Below are 17,661 nucleotides of genomic sequence, written 5' to 3' on the forward strand. Positions count from 1 at the left end.
GGTGAGTTCTGGTTGCTGGTATTTTATTTTATTTTTTTAACTCCACGGATGATTCCAAAATACGACCTCGATCAAGAACCACTGTTGTGCTTGCTCACAGTAGGCCAGCCCCATTCCTCAAATGCACCACCCTTGCTCCTGTCTCCAGGTATCTGTGGTTGCTGTCCCCTTTGCCAGTCAGGACACCGTATTACATTTAGTTGGCATGTCACATAAGGCTCCTCTTGGCTCTAAGTATCACAGACTTGCCTTGTTTTGGATGATCTTCCCAGTTTTGAGGAGTCCTCCTCTGTTATTTTGTAGAAGGTCCCTCCATTGGAGTTTGTCTGGTATTTCCTCATGGGTTTACTGGGATTATGGTTTTAGAGGAGGAAAACCACAGTGGTAATATGCCATTCTTATTATATTATTTGAAGGTTACATGTTATCATTGTGACTTGTCACTGATGATGACTGTGGCTAAGGCAGGGTTTGCCAATCTCCATCATAAAGTTACATTTTCCTCCTTTCCACACTTACTCTTTGGAAGCAAGTCACTTAGTATAGACGACAGCTGAGACTCTGGGTATTAAGCTCCACCTCCCTGAGTGGAGAGTATTTATATAAATTGTTGGAAATTTTCCTGTATGGAAGCTATGTCTCTTCTCTATTTATTTGTTAAATAATTTGTTTATATCAGTATGGACTTGGGGATATTTAGTTTAAAATACAACATAATACTATATAAAATACTAACATTCTGTTGCTCAGATGGTTCCAGCTTTGACCAGTGTCAGCTCTTTCAGTGTCTTTTGTGTGTGTCCGTTTGTGACACTACAGAATGATCCATGCTTATCTTACATGTTCCCTGCTCAGTCCTGGAATCAGTCATTTCTCCAACGAGCTCTGGTTTATTTTATTGGAGAGTGGTATGAGAAATTAAGATCTCAGTGGCCAGTGTACTAGTTGCTACTAGGGTGTTACGGTGCTAGGTTCTCTCAGCAGACAGAGCTAGAAAATATAGCCATGCACAGGAATCTATTTTATAAACCTAGCTTTCTTTCTGTATCTACATTAAGCTAAACATGAGGTCATGTGGATGTTTCCAACTCTGTCTAATACCACATCATTCACTCTAGCCTTCCCTCCCTTGGAGAGGCCCATTTTATAATAATTCTATCAGAATTCATTTTTGTGTATCATGGAAAAGAAGCCTGAATAGTAGGTGGTCAATTAGTAAGAATTAATGTATTGGAGAAAACAAATATTAGTATAGAAGCTTGAGACACAGAAGCTTTGGCAGGTTCCCTTGTCAAATAGAATAATCTATTCTTGAATTTGTGTGATGGACCAGACCCCTTGTAGCAAGATACAGACCATAGCAAGACCATTCTTCATAAGGGAGGTATTCAACTGGGTGAGTCAGTTGAGATTGATAGTACAATCAGCCGTAAATGTTTGTGAACCATTTAAGTTTACCACAAAAGGAATATTTGTGTAATTTCATCAGTGATTTCTTTTAAAAAAGATTTTTATGGGGCACTGGGGTGGCTCAGTCAGTTAAGTGTCTGCCTTCAGCTCAGGTTATGATCTCAGGGTCCTGGGATTGAGCTCTGCACGGGGTTCCCTGCTCAGTGGGGAGTCTGTTTCTCCCTCTCCCTCTGCTGTTTCCCCTGCTTGTGCTCTCGCTCTCTCTGTCAAATAAATAAATAAATAAAAATCTTTGGGGGAAAAAAAGATTTTTATAATAGTAATACTTGTGGGAAAAGGCTGTTAAAGAAAGTTATCGAGAAAAATCTAAGCTATCTCCATTTCATGATCCATTCCTCCCCTTTAGAGGTGATCAATATTAAGGATGTTTTAATTATCTGATTTTCCACTAACATTTAACCACACGGGCATATAGTTTATAGTATTTGTATATACTACATACATTGTTTTATGACTTTTTGCACAAGACATTGTGCTTTCTATTGATAGTGATATGGAAAAATGTCTGTGGGACTCCTTTTTTACCTTTTCATAGTTGCCTAACTTCTTTCACCAAAGAAATGTTTTTTGAAGCCATTCCTTGCAGTGTATGGCTCTTAACATTGGAAGTGTTTGATAGGCCAGAGTAACAAAGGCGGTGTGTTCCACTCGTGCCCTGGTTTTGTGGGAACTCTGCAATTGCTTTCCTTCATGGCTTAGTTTCTCCTGGTCTCTTCATTAACCTGGTAGACACCAAGGGCTCCATCCTCCATTGAAAGTGGCTTCTGCGTATCTAAATCCATTGATAATGGAAGTTTGCCATGCGGGATAAGCCAGCCGGGGAGACATGCAAAGTCTGGGAGCTGAGGTAGACATCATTTTTGCTGAAGGTCACTAGGTGCCAGACCAGCCGACCTTGTTGGGTAGCACCCCAAGGACATTCAGGATAACCGGCAGCAACATTGTACCACCTCCCATGGCTTGCCTGGCACTGGTTGCTCTTAATATTAGTTCTCAAACTGTAGCACGCACCAGAATCACCCGGAGGGTTTCTGAATCTGTAAGTCTGACGTGGGGCCTGAGGATTTGTGTTTGTAATCCGTTTCCAGGTAATGTCCCAAACTTAAGGAAAACTGGTGTTCTTCTTTTGCTGTTCCACACTAGTCTTTGTGCTCATCTGGGATTTTTAACTCACTTGAGGGGACTGTATTCACTTTGCAGTTATACATTGGAATCTTTCTGTCTCAAACTTTTTTTTTTCCCAGTTCCAGCTACTTTTTTTTCTGTAATTCAGCAGTGATCCTTTCTTCTCCCAAAGCAGAAGTGTCCTATGGGACCGAATGGGACATCCGATGTTAGATGGGGGATAAGACCCTAAGGATATAAGAAATGAAACTTGGTTATGAACATAGGGGCCAGAAAGGATGGAGAAACCTATCACTTTCTACTTGGAGCTATCCTCCCACTAGTGGAAAAACCCGGGCTTTGTTGCCTCATAACATGTATGTTGTTCTGTCATGATGCTTTTTATGTTGTGCTCTCCACCAAATTAAAGGATATTTGATGACTGTGCGCCTATAGCATCACTAGAAATTGTGATCTACATTATCAGCTATACCATGATTTTTATTATTTCATTTTATTGTGCATACTGTCCTCTATATATAGTAGAGTGGCTTTAAGAAATAAGTTCCTTTACTACCAAGGAATAATTGAGAGAGTGACTTTGAAAATAAAGTTTAATCCTTCTGTCAGAGTGCGTGGCGGATAATAACAGCACTAATGGCTGCCATTATGGAGTCATTACCATCTGCAGGGTACTTGCCAAGCACTTCACCTGAGTAGGCGCTCCCTTCATAAACGCACACTGAAACACAGGAGTAAGTCAGACCCCTCACGCGAGGAATTGAAATGAGCGTGGTTATGACTAGAGAGAAGAAGCCTACATGTATGAAGAAACTCTGATGAATAAAGAACACTGAAAAAATAAGTGCGGTAACTTGACTCTTCCAAAGGAAACAAGTTGGAAAAGTTGAAGAATCTCAAAGCTGATGTGACAGAATATCTGTGACAATGAGGGACTCTTTCCTCAGCTATTTCTTCAGCTGGAAGTCTTAATGTGGCAGATTAAGGGATGTGGATTTCAGTTTTGTTTTGTTTTTAAACATCCATTTGAAGTATACTGAAAGTGCACAGATCTCAGGTTTATAGTTAGAAAAATTTACACACAGGGAGCACCCCTGGGACCAGTGCCCACATCATGGAATGAAATACTCCCAACACCCAGCAGCCCCCTTATGCCTCTTGCAACCATCTGCCCTTCCCCCAAAGCAACAACGTGGATGAGTTTTACCTGTTTTGTGAATGGATATCTTTTTTTAACCTCCGTTCTATTAATTCTGGTAGTTTGATCAAAGATAACAATTTGAGATGTATTCCTGTAAGATAATGTTTGGATACTTTTAATAGTAAAATATAGGCCAGAAGCTAACTTATTATGAATGTAGGGATTTTTTCATTTTTTTTTTAAGATTTTATTTATTTGAGAGAAGGGGAGAGGGAGAGGGAAAGAGGTAGGGGAAGAGAGAGAGAGGCATGAGTTGGGTGTGGGGAGAGGGAGAAGCAGTCTCCCCAGGGGCGCCTGGGTGGCTCAGTGAGTTAAAGCCTCTGCCTTTGGCTCAGGTCATGATCCCAGGGTCGTGGGATCGAGCCCCACATTGGGCTCTCTGCTCAGCAGGGAGCCTGCTCCCCCCTCTCTCTGTCTGCCTCTTTGCCTACTTGTGATCTCTGTCTGTCAAATAAATGGATAAAGTCTTAAAAAAAAAAAAAAGTCTCCCCACTGAGCGGGAAGCCTGATGCGGGGCTCGATCCCAGGACTCTGAGATCATGACTTGAGCCAAAGTCAGATGCTTAACTGACTGAGCCACCCACGTGCCCCCCCTTTTTTTTCACGTATTCTTATACTGTGAAATTAAGCTATACTTTCTCTTTTTTCCTTCTCAACTTAAAACTAGCCTTTGGTGATATTTGGTGGGGTCTCCAAAGTCATTTTACGGCCGAAAGAAAGGGGCAGGATACGTAACTAAGAACTCTTCAGGTAGCTCAGGAGGTGTGTACATTCCCAGCAAGGAGGCCACACAAAGGTACCAAACGAAAGAGTGGGTAGGACATCGGGCTGAACTAGACTCATTGCCTGTCAGTAGAGCCACATGGGGTTAGACCAAATGGTGAAAAATGTCTCTTCATGTCAGACCTTTGTCCTGGTTCTTTCTCCAGGAAAAATAATCCTCTCTTCTGGACCACTGTCACTGGGGACTGTGACAGAACCCTGAAGGAACCAGTTGAGCAGGTGAGAAATATTTCTAAGGACAATTCTGCTGATATTCTAAGTGTTACCACATGCCGGGGAATGCTTTTAGCTAAAATATATCATTAAGTATTCATCTCCTAGTGCCCCTTTACACTTAACATTTATACCAACATTTAAAGATACAATCTGAGATCACAGTTTAATCAGAGAATTGAGGGAGGAATAAGGTCAGGAAGTGCAAATTGAGGTCTGTGTACACAGGTGCACATGGCCTGGTTTCTCCAGAACAGCCAGTCCTCAGAGAGTGGTTCATGGCCTCCTGCAAATTATAAACAGAGATCGCCCTTTTAAATTCAGTACAGAGTCACCTTCATTGCTGATGTATGGAAATGTGGAGATTTAAGGTTTATTTTGGACTATTATGCGGGGAAGTAGTTGGACTCATTGACTTGATCTTGTAATTCGCTTACTCCCCACTGATACAGGTGAGAAGGGCAAAACGCATCCTGGTGCACGAAGACTTCGGTAGATGGAGCCGTGACTCTGATGTCGCCCTGATAGAGCTGAGCTCTCCTCCAGAGTTCAACTCCATCAAGAGGCCTGTGTGTCTCCTACAAAGCATGGAGCCGCTCTTTACCTCGAAGACCTGTGCTGTGACTGGATGGGGAAGCCTTAGTGAAGGTAAATGTTTTACTCTTGCATACACAGGACTTCCAGTTGTTAATTTTGCAAATTTGGCATGGATATTATAAAAAGCAGTATCTGCTTTAGCCTTTCTTCTTTCTGAAAGCTAGAACCCATGTTTGATTTGGTTTTAAGTGATCAGAGAATGAGCTATTTTATATTTTTCCTTTAGGGTGACTAAGTATAGTTATGTTAGATCTGTGAAGGGCCAAATCACAAATTTTTTCATCTCTGCAAGCCATATGTTCTCTGGTCACAGTTCTTCAATTCTTCAATTCTGCCATTGTAGTGCAAAGCATCCATAGACATACGTATGTAACAGAGTGGATTGTGTTCCAGTAGAAGTTTGTTCGTGAAATCTAAATTTCATATACTGTTCATGTGTCATAACATGTTCTTTTGGATTTTAAAAAACCATTTAAAAGTGTATAAACCAGGGACACCTGGGTGGCTCAGTCGCTTAAGCGTGTGCCTTTGGCTCAGGTCATGATCCCAGGGTCTTGTAATCAGGTCCTGCGTTGGGCTCTCTGCTCAGTGAGGAATCTGCTTCTCCCTCTCCCTCTGTTCCTCTGCTTGTGCTCTCTGTCTGTCAAATAAAAAATCTTTTGTAATTAAAAAAAATAGTGTACAAACCAAACTAGTTCCCAGATTGTGCTATGTAAGACCAGGACTGGCACAGAATTGGCCCACTGGCTATGGTTTGCTGACCCCTGGGCTAGAGGCTAGAGTTCTTAGAGCCATAGCAAAATACTGACAGATCTTACTGGATTCATATTTGCGTTTGCCTCTTTTTGCTGTATAAGATCATTTTCTTTTGTGTTTTCCTTCTGTATGTATCCTTTATTTGGAATCTGTGAGCTTGGGGAGAGGGGAATTCATCTTTGACCATGTACAGTATACACGATCATAGCTTTCTGTACTACCTGCGGCCAAATTGCATTTTCCTAAAAGCTTCACAATAACCGTATAAGGAGATTTTATCCTTCCCAGGTTGTAAATGAGGACGTTATGGCTCAGAGATTTAAGTAACTTGCCAAGATCCTGTAACTAATAAATATCAAAACTAGGACTTAAAATCAGCCTGGTTCTGCTGATAATTTTCAATTTTTTTTTTTTTTAACATTTAGGATAAAATCTGAACTGCTAGTCTGGCTTGGAAGACTCTGTGTGATTTGGCCTCCATTTACCTCTCCAACTTCTTTTCCTCCCTTTGTCCCCTGCAGGCACTGTGGTCTTCTTTCTTTCTCTTTAACACAAGACCTGTTCTACTTTCTGAAGCTTGGACTACCCTTGCTCTTCTCCCCGCTGTCTCCTCCTCATTCTGCTCACAGCTCCAACAGCACTCCCTCCTCCGATCACTTTGCTGTTTCAGGACTGCCCTTCCATCACTCTCGGCAACGACCCAGTTTTATCATCTCCTGGCCCAGAAACGTACTTGACATTAGCGTGTGTGATCATTCCCCAGGTCATCTGGTAAAGTAGCCAGCTCTTGGTTTTGGCTCAGGTCATGATCTCAGGGTCCTGGGATCGAGCCCCATGTTGGGCTTCCTGCTCGGTGGGGATTCTGCTTGAGGATTCTCTTTCTCCCCACTCCCCCACCCTGTCCCCCACTCACATGCTCTTGCTCGCACGCTCTTTGAAATAAATTAATTTTAAAAACCTTGAAAATTAAAAAAAAAAAAAAAGAAATCATTCTCCAGGCAGGTCTCATGCATTAGGGCGGAAACCTTGCGGCAGCAGGTCCCTAATTCACCACTTAGCCCCAAGCTACAGGTTTACCTGGCATAGAGTAAACACTCAGCAAATATTTTTTGACTGGCTTCTAAGCCCTTGAATAAATGTATAAAAATTTATATAAAAAATATATAAGATGTATATTGAATAAAGGTATCATTCTCTGATACCTTCAACCCTCACCACCTCCATGACCACCAGACAACTGAGAGGTGGTTAGAATCTTGTGAAAGAGGAATTCGTTCTTCCAATCTGAGAGAAAATGAGCTCTCAGTTTTCAGACACGGTAAAGAACAGTGGTAGGGATGGTCCCTCAAAAGAGGGTTTTTAAATACCTTAAATGTATTTATGTATTAGATGGGTACATTAAAACAAGCAGAAGCTTTAGAGTCCAACCTTGGCTTAATATCTAGATCTGTCCCACAGTGCTGTGAGATTGGATTTTCAGAACTCTGGCTCTTTTGTGTGTGAGTTCCGTGTGATCATGTGTGCGAACAACCCACCTCATAATGTTGTATTGTTGGGCAGGAGTCCTGTGAAAGTACTATATAAATGTAAGGTAATTTCTAATACTAAACTTAGCTTTTTAAATTTTTTTAAATTAGGAATCCAAAATGATAGAATAATAGATAGATACGTAGAAATACATGTTAACACAGGCCTGCCCGAGGGTCAGTTACGAGTGTTTTAGTGTTCATTGTTAGCCTTATAGCCTTCGTCGTTAGTCCTTTTAAATTGGAGTTGAGATTAGTCTCAGTGACAGTTGAGAAAAATGGAATACGATTTTGGTTACTATTAGGAAATCATATAAACCTGTCACATTGATAATATATTTTATGTATAAATATACTGTGTAAAAACATATCATCACATAAATTCTATACAATACCAATTCATGTCTTGCTGAATTTTCCTTTCTGAATTCTTATGTGGCAATATGTGAAACACTAAACTTTGAATCAAAAGTAAGTGAGGAAAAAAATGTTTCTGGTGTCATTCTCCTGACAATATATTCCTTGGAAAGGTGCCACACCTGAAAACAAAGACATCCTTCATGAGACACTTTTGTTTCAGTAGTCCCCGTTAGCTCAGGTGAACCTGAGGGATGGCAACTACAGTAGTACAGACCAGTCTGAACTTAAATATGTTTGTTCACAGAACTGGGTGTTTACTTCATTACGAAGCTGCCTATGAACCTGTTCCTTCAGCAGATGGTGGCCTAGCAAGGTGCTTCCAACAGATCCAGGTGCTCGTGTTGGAAAGAGAGGTCTGGGAACGTGCTCACTCCTCTCACCCAGGAGGGCTCACGGACAAGATGACGTGTGCTGGCTCGGCAGCCTCTGGAGGGAAAGACTTCTGTCAGGTGAGAAGACTGATTTTTCAGAGAAAGATCCAAAGTCCTCATCTGCTGGGGATTCTCCTTAGAACAGGAGGAGATGCTCGGAGGCACAGGCCACCTGGCAGCCCGACAGCGTGCCCTTCCTGGAAGGCCAGTAGGACAACAGGAAGAGTGAGCACCTCACTCTGAACTTGCTGAGAGGCCGGAGCAGCCTACAGGCAGGAGAGCAGGTGGGGACTAGGAGCCCATGGGCACGTAGGGCCTCAGAGAGACGCTAGGCTTTGGGAAAAGAGGAACAAGCAAAGGAGGAGTCTTAAGTCAGTGTATCCTAATTGCTTTTAAGTTAATATTAATCTCCTTTGTGTTCCCATTTAATTTTCTACCACGGATTAAGATGATCATGAAGAAAATGAGAAACTTTGAAAAACTGGTTGGCATATGCAGTGGAAAACAGATCCCAAAATAGTAGTTTAATTTCACATAGTTAGAGGCAAAAGTGGTATAGTCATATCCACATGTCAGTTGGACAAATGTGCGACTGGCAAGTTCAGGTCCACTAAGAGGAAAACAGAATGTGGACAAATGGATCGTAAAACACCAGCTTTCATAACTACGAAGCCAAGTGAGGAATGTGACCTTAGAGATACAACCAAAAAGGATTTCTGATGCTCTGTAACCCTCCTTCATCATCTAGATTTGAGGCAGCCTACTGATGGAAACCGTTGGGTCTTCAGGGCCAATACACTTCTCTGGGCTTATCATTTCATATCAGTCTAGAATACAGAGGGAAGAAAGGATGAATCTCTAGTCTGTACTGCTTTTTGATCCTTTCACCTTAATCAAGAAAAAAGAACCAATGGGAGAAAACTGGGTGTTAATAAAGGAAGAAGTCCTTCCATGTAAAAATGTGAGGAGAGAAAGAGGGAGGTCTCCTCTTAACACTGAGTATCAATTTATGGCAGTTAACCCCTTTTGTGGTGTCAAGTACTATTCAGACTCTGCTTTCTGCCTTTGAATTTGCATTCCCCAGAAGCTGACCTTGAGACCAAGATTCAAGTACGATGGTCTGCTTAGGAAGTGCAGACATGGCTGGTAGGAAAGTCAGGAGGGTAGTATAGGGAAGGGAAGGCAGGAAATGCGAGAAGTTCTACGAAGTCAGCTACCACAGTAAAGGGACTGAGCTAAATCCTTCAATGCAAAATGCACTCAACACGTTTGTCCCATCTGAGGAGTGAGGGAGCTGGGATATTTACATACTGCTTCCCCAAATTTGTGGTTCCAGGGCTGCTGCGGGGAAGGGTCTCATGGTCCCTTTGCATTTTCCACACTGCTGGTCTCCCTTGTGGATGGGACTGACAGGGGAAGTGCCCTCAGGCACAGAGCCAGGATGTGGCCTGGAAGACTTGAAGACTCTCAGAAGGGCACTCACACCATCTGCTCAAGGACATAAATGCTATACCATAAATATCAAATAGAAAAGTGCTCTGAATTAATGTGGTCATTTTTCCCCCTTTTGAGGGATGGCTTTTCTCTCTGCTTCAAATCAAAGAAATTACAGATGGTTCTGTTGTCTCTGTCAGGTTTGACAGCATCTGACATTAAGGAAACACTTTACTGTGTACCAAGAGGACAGAGGAGAACTAGGGAAGGAATTAGGTCCACGACAGAGGTGTGATCGTGGTGGGCCTTTATTTCAGCTACATCCAACTGTCCCTTTGCAGCACGACCAAATCTGCTGCCAATACAAGGGGAGGAAAACAGGAGCTGAGATTCTGGCTAATAAATGTGGCAAGCTAAAGAACACCATGTTACTAGCAAGGTGATTGCAGAAACTTCAGTAAAGTGGACCTTAGTATTTCTATCAGTTGGTTGATTTTTACTCTCCTGTGTGTGCTTAGAAGTAATGGACCTGCTAATGTAATTTCTCCTCCAGGAAGGTGAAGTAGAATGTTAGAATGCAGAGATGTGGAGTTTCTGACGCAATGCAGAATTCTGTGCTGCTTTGCTCAGGACGCATTCTAGATTGTCTTTGAAAATGTCAAGTTCTTTGACCTACAGGATGATCTCGGTCTTCCCAGAGTGGCCTATGTCCTGTTCCTGCTGACTTTTCCAATTCATTTCATACTTCTCTTGCTTATATATTTCAGCCACACCGATTATGTTCTGACCTTACAAGTCCCTGCATGCTGCATGTCTTGGGGCAGTAGCCCAGATATCAGTTCTGCATAAAATGCTATTCCTCCCGGCTTTTGAAAACCCAGCTCCTTCTCATCTGTCATATATCAGCTCAAAATGTTATTGAAACTACATACACCCACACAAGTGTGTAAGCACACACAACTACCTCCCTTTATTCTCTACTTTTTGCCCTATTTTCTTTGTAGCTATTATCACCATCTAATTTGTTTATACTCTCTTTTGCTCAGAATGCCCAGCTCACAGTAGGCACTAAATAATTCTTTAAAAATAAACAGATACCGTTTGCTTATTGAATATTTACCATATGGTAAGCCCTGGGATAGACCCTGGCAATAATAAATGAATTAGGCCCTTTCTGGATCATGGAATGTTTGTAACTGCAAGAAAAAAAATCTTTATTTAGTATGTGTTGGTACTGAATGAATCAGTAATTTAAAGAAAAAACAAACCTGACTTGACACATCGGACCACTTACAAACTGGAAAGTAATCTCAAGTGTAACCTTACTTCATAAAGAAAAAAAATTAGGCCCAGAGAACAAGTTAATTGTTCTGCATTACAGACAAGGGAATCTATCTCCCTATTCCCACCTTAGGATTTCTTCCATAAAATTCTTCCTACAAAATAAAAGCCATGTCAAATATGTCATAAGCTCAGTTTATTTTATCAGAAAACAAAAAGTACATTTCTGTCAAAGAAAAAAGGGGCTGATTAAAAATCATAAAGGCTGGGGCACCTGGGTGGCTCAGTGGGTTAAAGCCTCTGCCTTCGGCTCAGGTCATGATCCCAGGGTCCTGGGATCGAGCCCCGCATGGGGGGGGGGGTCTCTGCTCAGCGGGGAGCCTTCTTCCCCCTCTCTCTCTGCCTACTTGTGATCTCTCTCTCTGTCAAATAAATAAATAAAATCTTTAAAAAATCATAGTCTACTTTAAAAGGTAAATCCAATGCTTTAAGGCTTTTTTTTGTTTGTTTACAGCTTTATTGAGCTGTAATTGACATATAACATTGTGTCAGTTGCAGATGTACAGTGTAACTATTTGATACCCTTGTGTATTGTGAAATGCTTACCATAGTGGAGTTAATCAACACCTCTGTCATCTCATATAATTAGCATGTCTTTCTTGTGGTAGGAGCACTTAAGATCTACTTTCTTAGCAACTTTTAAATATCTAATATAGTATTGTTAACCATAATAACCATGCTGTACACTAGAATCCCAGAATTGTTATAACTGGAAGTTTATACCCTTTGACCAAGATCTCCCCCCTTCCCCACCAGTGGTCCCCACCCCAGCTTCTGGTAACTATCCTTCTACTCTTTGCTTCTTTGAGTTCAGCTTTTTTAGATTCCATGAATAAGTAATATCACACAATATTTGTCTTTTGCTGATATATATATACATATATATATGTATATATATACCATTTTTTTAATTCATTCATCCTGTGACAGAAAAATAATTATTTTTATGTCTCAGCTATAGTGAATAAAGCTGTGATATATATGGGAGTGTAGATAACCTCTTTGATAACCTGTGTTTATATCCTTTGGGTATATACCCAGAAATGGATCATATGGTAGTCAATTTTTAATTTTTTAAGGAACGTTTATATTATTTTCCATAGTGATGTACCAATTTACGTTCCTACCAGCAGTGCAAAAGGTTTCCCTTTATCCTTGCCAACATCTTTTATGTCTTTTTGATACCTATTCTAACAAGTGTGAGTTGATATCTCATTGTACTTTTGGTTTGTGTTTCCCTGATGACCGGTGAAGCTGAGCATCTTTTCACATACCTGTTACCCATCTGTATGTCTTCTTTGGAAAAATGTCTACTCAGGTCCTCTGTCCATTTTTTAGGTTGTATCATTTTTGTTATCAGTTTGTATAAGTTGTTTATGCATTTTGTATATTAACCCTTTATCAGATATGCAATTTGCAAATATTTTCTCCCATCCCATAAGTTGCCTTCTCATTTTGTTGATTGTTTCTTCCGAGGTGTAGAAGCATTTTAGTTCCATGTAGTTCCATTTAATTGATTCATTCTTTTATTGCTTGTGTTTTTGGTTTCATATCACCCCCCCCCCAAAATTGTTGCCAAGACCTATGTCAAGCAGCTTTTTCCCTGTGCTTTCTCCCCCCCACCCCGCCCCCGCCCATGTTTTCTTCTAGGAGTTCTACAGTTTATAGCCTTATATATAAGTCTATAATCCACTTCAAGTATAAAATAGGGTTCAATTCCACTCTGCTTGTGGTCGTCCAGTTTTCCCAACATCATTTTTGAAGAGACTATCCTTTCTTCATTGAGTATTTTTTGCTCCTTTGTCTCAAGTATTAGTTGACTGTATATGTGAGGGTTTTTCTGGGCTCATGATTCTAGCCCATTTGTCTATGTGTCAATTTTTCTGCCAGTACCATACTGTGTTGATTACTATAGATTTGTAACATATTTTGAAATCAGAAAATATGATGCCTCCAACTTAGTTATTTCTCAGGATTGCTTTTTAGGCTATTTAGGGTCTTTTGGGGGCCCATGTGAATTTTGGGGTCTTTTTTGTCTCTCTATGAAAAATGCTATTGGAATTTCTAAATGCACTTCATTGAATCTGTAGGTGACTTTGTGTATTATGGATACGACATTGATTCTTCCAATCCATGAACATGGGATTATGTTTTCCATTTGTTTCCATCTTCATCAATTTCTTTCATCAAAGTCTTATAGTTTTTAGGGTAGAGATCTTTCACCTTTTTGGGTAACTTTATTCCTAAGTACTTTAATTTTTGAAGCTTTTGTATATAAGATTGTTTTCATTATTTTTTTATTCCTTTTTTTCAAGTTTTAATCTAAATTCCAGTTAACATAATAGTGTGATATTAGTATCAGATGTAAAACTTAGTGATTCAACACTTACATACAACACCCGGTGCCCATCACAAGTGTCCTCCTTAATCCCTTATTTATCTTTTGTGCATTTTGTTGTTAGTGTATAGAGACACAAGGGTTTTTTGCATGCTTGCTTTGTACCTTGAAACGTTACTCATCATTTAGTTCTAACAGGTTTTTGTTGTTGTTGTTTATAGTTCTAATAGTTTTTTGATGGAATCTTTAGGATTTTCTCAGACCATATCACCTGCAAATAAAGATAGCTTTGCTTCTTCCTTCTTGACTTATTCCTTCCTTCCCTTTATTTCTTTTTCTTGCCTGGTTGTCCTGGCTAAAACTTCCAATACTATATTGAATAGAAATGATGACAGTGGGCATCCTGGGTTTGTTTCTGACCTTACAGGAAAAGCTTTCAACTTTTCACTATTGAGTATGATGTTAATTATGGGTTTGTTATGTATGACTTTTATTATCTTGAGATACGTTCTGTTTATATTCAGTTTGCTGAGAGTTTTTTCTTGAAGGGATGCTGCATTTCATTAAATACATTTTCTATACTATTCAGATGATAAGATTTTTAAATTTTCATTCCATTAATATGGTATATCATATTCATTGATTTGGGTATGTTGAACTATCCTTGTATCACTGAATAAATCCCTCCTGATCATTGTGTATGATCCTTTTAATGTGTTGTTGAATTTTGCTAGTATTTGCTAGTATTTTGGTAGTATTTTGTTGAGGATTTTTGCACCTATGTTCATCAGGGATGTTGGCCTCTAGTTTGTTTGTTTGTTTGTTTCCTTCTTATGGTGTCCTTATCTTGCTTTGCTGTCAGGGTAGTTCTGACCTTACCTAATGAGTTTTAGAGTGTTCCCTCCTCTTCAATTTTTGGGAAGAGTTTGAGGAATGTCATTAATTCTTCTTTAAATGTTCAGTAGAATTCACCAGTGAAGCCATCTGGTCCTGAGCTTTTCTTCACTGAGGTGTTTTTGATTAGTGATTCAGTCTCCTTGCTGAAATTGGTCTATTCTGATTTTCTGTTTCCTCATGACTTGGTCTTGGCAGTTTGTCTGTTTCTAGAAATTTATCTATTTCTTCCAGGTTATCTAATTTTTTGGTGTATAGTTATTCATAGTCTCATGATTCTTTGTATTTCTGTGGTATCAGTTGTAATATCTTTGTGATTTTATTTATTTAAGTACTCTAAGGTATACAAATTGACAAAGTATTAGTATTTTTAAATTAAAGAAATGTGTTATGAATAAATTATTGATTATTCCTCTTCCAAAATTGGAAGCAGGAGCTCTGATTAAAGCAAATTTTTAGAACACATTTTCTTGGTGTTTCGGGGAGACTCTGGTGGCCCATTTGTATGTAGACATGAAAAAGGCATTGCCAACTGGGGGGCTGGCTGTGCCCAGCCAGGGAAGCCAGGTGTATTTGCCAGGGTGAGTGTCATCTTGGACTGGATCCAATCCAAAATCAAAGGTAAATATTTTTCAGATATTATGAAAATAATTCCTCTTTCTTTAGAGTAGGCTTGTGATAAGTGAGTATGGTAGAAATCAGCATTATGAAAGAAAAAAAAAACATAAAGTAGTATTTCATTTATTTTAGTTTCTGAAACATTAAAATGCACATTAAAATTCCTTAAGAATACATTCTCCCTTGGGCAGAGTGAGAGTAAAACTGACTTTCCTGAGGCTGCTGTGTCCTAGATTTGCATTTTCTTTTGACAAAAGCTGTTTTGGTATAGACTACATTTTGTTTTGAGGCTTCCATCTTTATTTTTAACATGCTCTCTCCAGGTACAGGTCCTGTTTCACTTCAGATAAGTAAGGAAAGCAAAACATTACCAAGACGACAGTTGCCACCACCCACACCTTCAACAGACGATGCATCTAAACCAGGTAATAGATGTTCATGTTATCCGCGTGATGCAGCTAGGAAGAATTTGGCAAAAAGCATGGTATGCCCTGGTTCAGTAATTTTCTGTGGAACAGGATAAGCCCTGTGTTTTCATTCTGGCTCGTAGTTTAAACTGAATTAAAAAAAAAAAAAAAAGGAGTGTTGTTACTGTGACCATTTGGTTTCTTTTCTACCCCCAGAGATACAGCTGTTGCAGGTTAAAAATATATGTATTGTGGTTATGACAAGTGCTTGAATTCTGAAGGAGTGCGTAGAATTATTCTGACCTCTGGTATATTTTTTCCTACATAAACAAAGGTCCTTAGATTTTCAGGTCTCTCACTGGCTGAGGACTCTGGATATGAGAGAGAACCACAGTCAGCATCAGTGTTAGTCACTCGTAATCCCCCACAGTTGTCAGTGCTTGTTTGCTAATAGAATTTTTATTTTTAGTTACAATCAAACTGCAACTGGAGAATTAGAAGTCCGTAATTGCCCTGTAGGGAGATGAAAGTTCTATGATGCCATCATTCTTGGTTTCCAGGTGGTCACTGTCTCTTCCTTCTCACCTATCTCTGTCCCCATCCATCCCACATATAGTCAAGGCCAGTAGACAACCGGGAAGGAGGTGGCGGGGGTGGGGGGAGATAGAAGAGGAAATAAGAGATGGGGGAATTTCTAGAGTGATGACCTTCAGTAGGAGAAAGGGGATGTGATCTTGTGCTTGGCAGGAGGGGTTAGTCTCAGAAAGGAGCAAAGTGCAGTTCATCCATAGTTGCTGGATGGGAGGCAGAATACTTATGCTGGGGTATGGGTACATGTGGGGGTGGGAGCTTCTGGCAATTTTAAAATTGCTTCTGTGCATTTAGTGGATGGAACAGGGTTGTGGAAGAGGATTTAAGGGTTTTAAGAGAAAAAAGAGGAAGTATAAAATAGTTCTCTAAAAAAGTGACAAAGTGCATGGACTAGGAAAATGTAGTAGGATTACTGGCAACATAAAAGCCTCTGAGATTAATGAACATGAATTAAGAGGGAGTTAGCTCAGCTTAGTTAGCTTGGTTGTATGTTTTCTTCTGGAGACACTGAGAGGTAGCACATAGAAGAACAGATGGAGGGTAGATTCATCAGAATGGGTTTCCCCAAGTATGCGAGAGTATAAGGGTATTGAAAGCATGTAGGAGGAAGGGATGAAAATGATGTGTTATTGGAATTTAAGTTAGGAAAAGAGTGAATGAGGGTGAGAGATGAGTTAGGGACAAAGAAAATGTGGCTGAATAGATGAATATCAAGTCTCAAAAGGTGGAAGGAGCATTGGAGGGAGCTGAGAAGATAGAAGATTGTGGATGGAGACAGCAGTGCTTGAAACAGAGCTATGGAAGGCTTGGTGTTATTGCTGGGGACAGAGTCCTGAGGGGCTCACCCCTGGGGCGGGTGGCTGAGGTCGGCTGGAGAACAAGATCATCGGACGGAAGTTGAGAAATTGAGAAGCTGCAGTGGTAAGCTCGTCACCTATAGCAAGATTTGTGGCAGAAATAGTGTTGGAGAAAGTGACTGCTAAAATCTTCTAGGAATAAGAAGGGGTTAATATGGGAACCCTTTGTGGGTGGCACGGTCTGACAACACAAGAATCAAAGGGTCCTATTTAGATTGAAAGTGAATCTGGAATTGGGGTTGAGATGGAGAGCAGACTTAGGTCCAAGATCCTAAAACCTAATGATTTTGATGGCTTGAGTTAAATGAACAATTTTAATTAGTGCATAAGTAAGTGAGTGTATATCAGGCTCTTGAAATAGAGATGGCATGATGAATGACAACAATCAACAAGTGGTGTCCAGTAGTGACCAGCCAATACATTCATTAAACTGTCCCATTCATGCAAATGAACATTAAAATGTAGAGATATTTTTCATTTGTCTGTGTTCAGAAATACATGTGCATGTCAGAGAAATTTGCAAGTTTCACATAAGAAAGGGTACTGTTTTGTTTTATTCTGTGGCTATTCTATGAGAGAAAATGTTGGGACTATCCTATATTTAACATCCATCCACTCCCACCACTGGCTTTTTACATGAGAGGATTTACACTTCTTTGTAAAAAGAAGTGGCTAGTTGGGAATTCATGACTTTACATGATTTGGTTCCTTTTCCAGGC

The 17,661-nt window shown here is 40.1% G+C and overlaps 1 protein-coding gene across 1 annotated transcript in view; it reads left to right on the top strand.

Annotated features, from left to right (window-relative positions):
• OVCH1 (ovochymase 1) overlaps positions 1-17,661 on the top strand; it is a gene marked incomplete at both ends in the record, with an annotated part of 67,465 nt that overhangs the window by 23,639 nt on the left and 26,165 nt on the right. Inside the window, 6 exon segments of the mRNA XM_080810235.1 lie at positions 3,205-3,266; positions 4,726-4,798; positions 5,245-5,440; positions 8,362-8,540; positions 14,952-15,090; positions 15,411-15,512. Coding sequence (XP_080666361.1) covers positions 3,205-3,266; positions 4,726-4,798; positions 5,245-5,440; positions 8,362-8,540; positions 14,952-15,090; positions 15,411-15,512 — 751 coding nt within the window.

The sequence above is a fragment of the Martes martes genome (assembly GCF_963455335.1).
Source record: "Martes martes genome assembly, chromosome: 8".
Lineage (NCBI taxonomy): Eukaryota > Metazoa > Chordata > Mammalia > Carnivora > Mustelidae > Martes > Martes martes.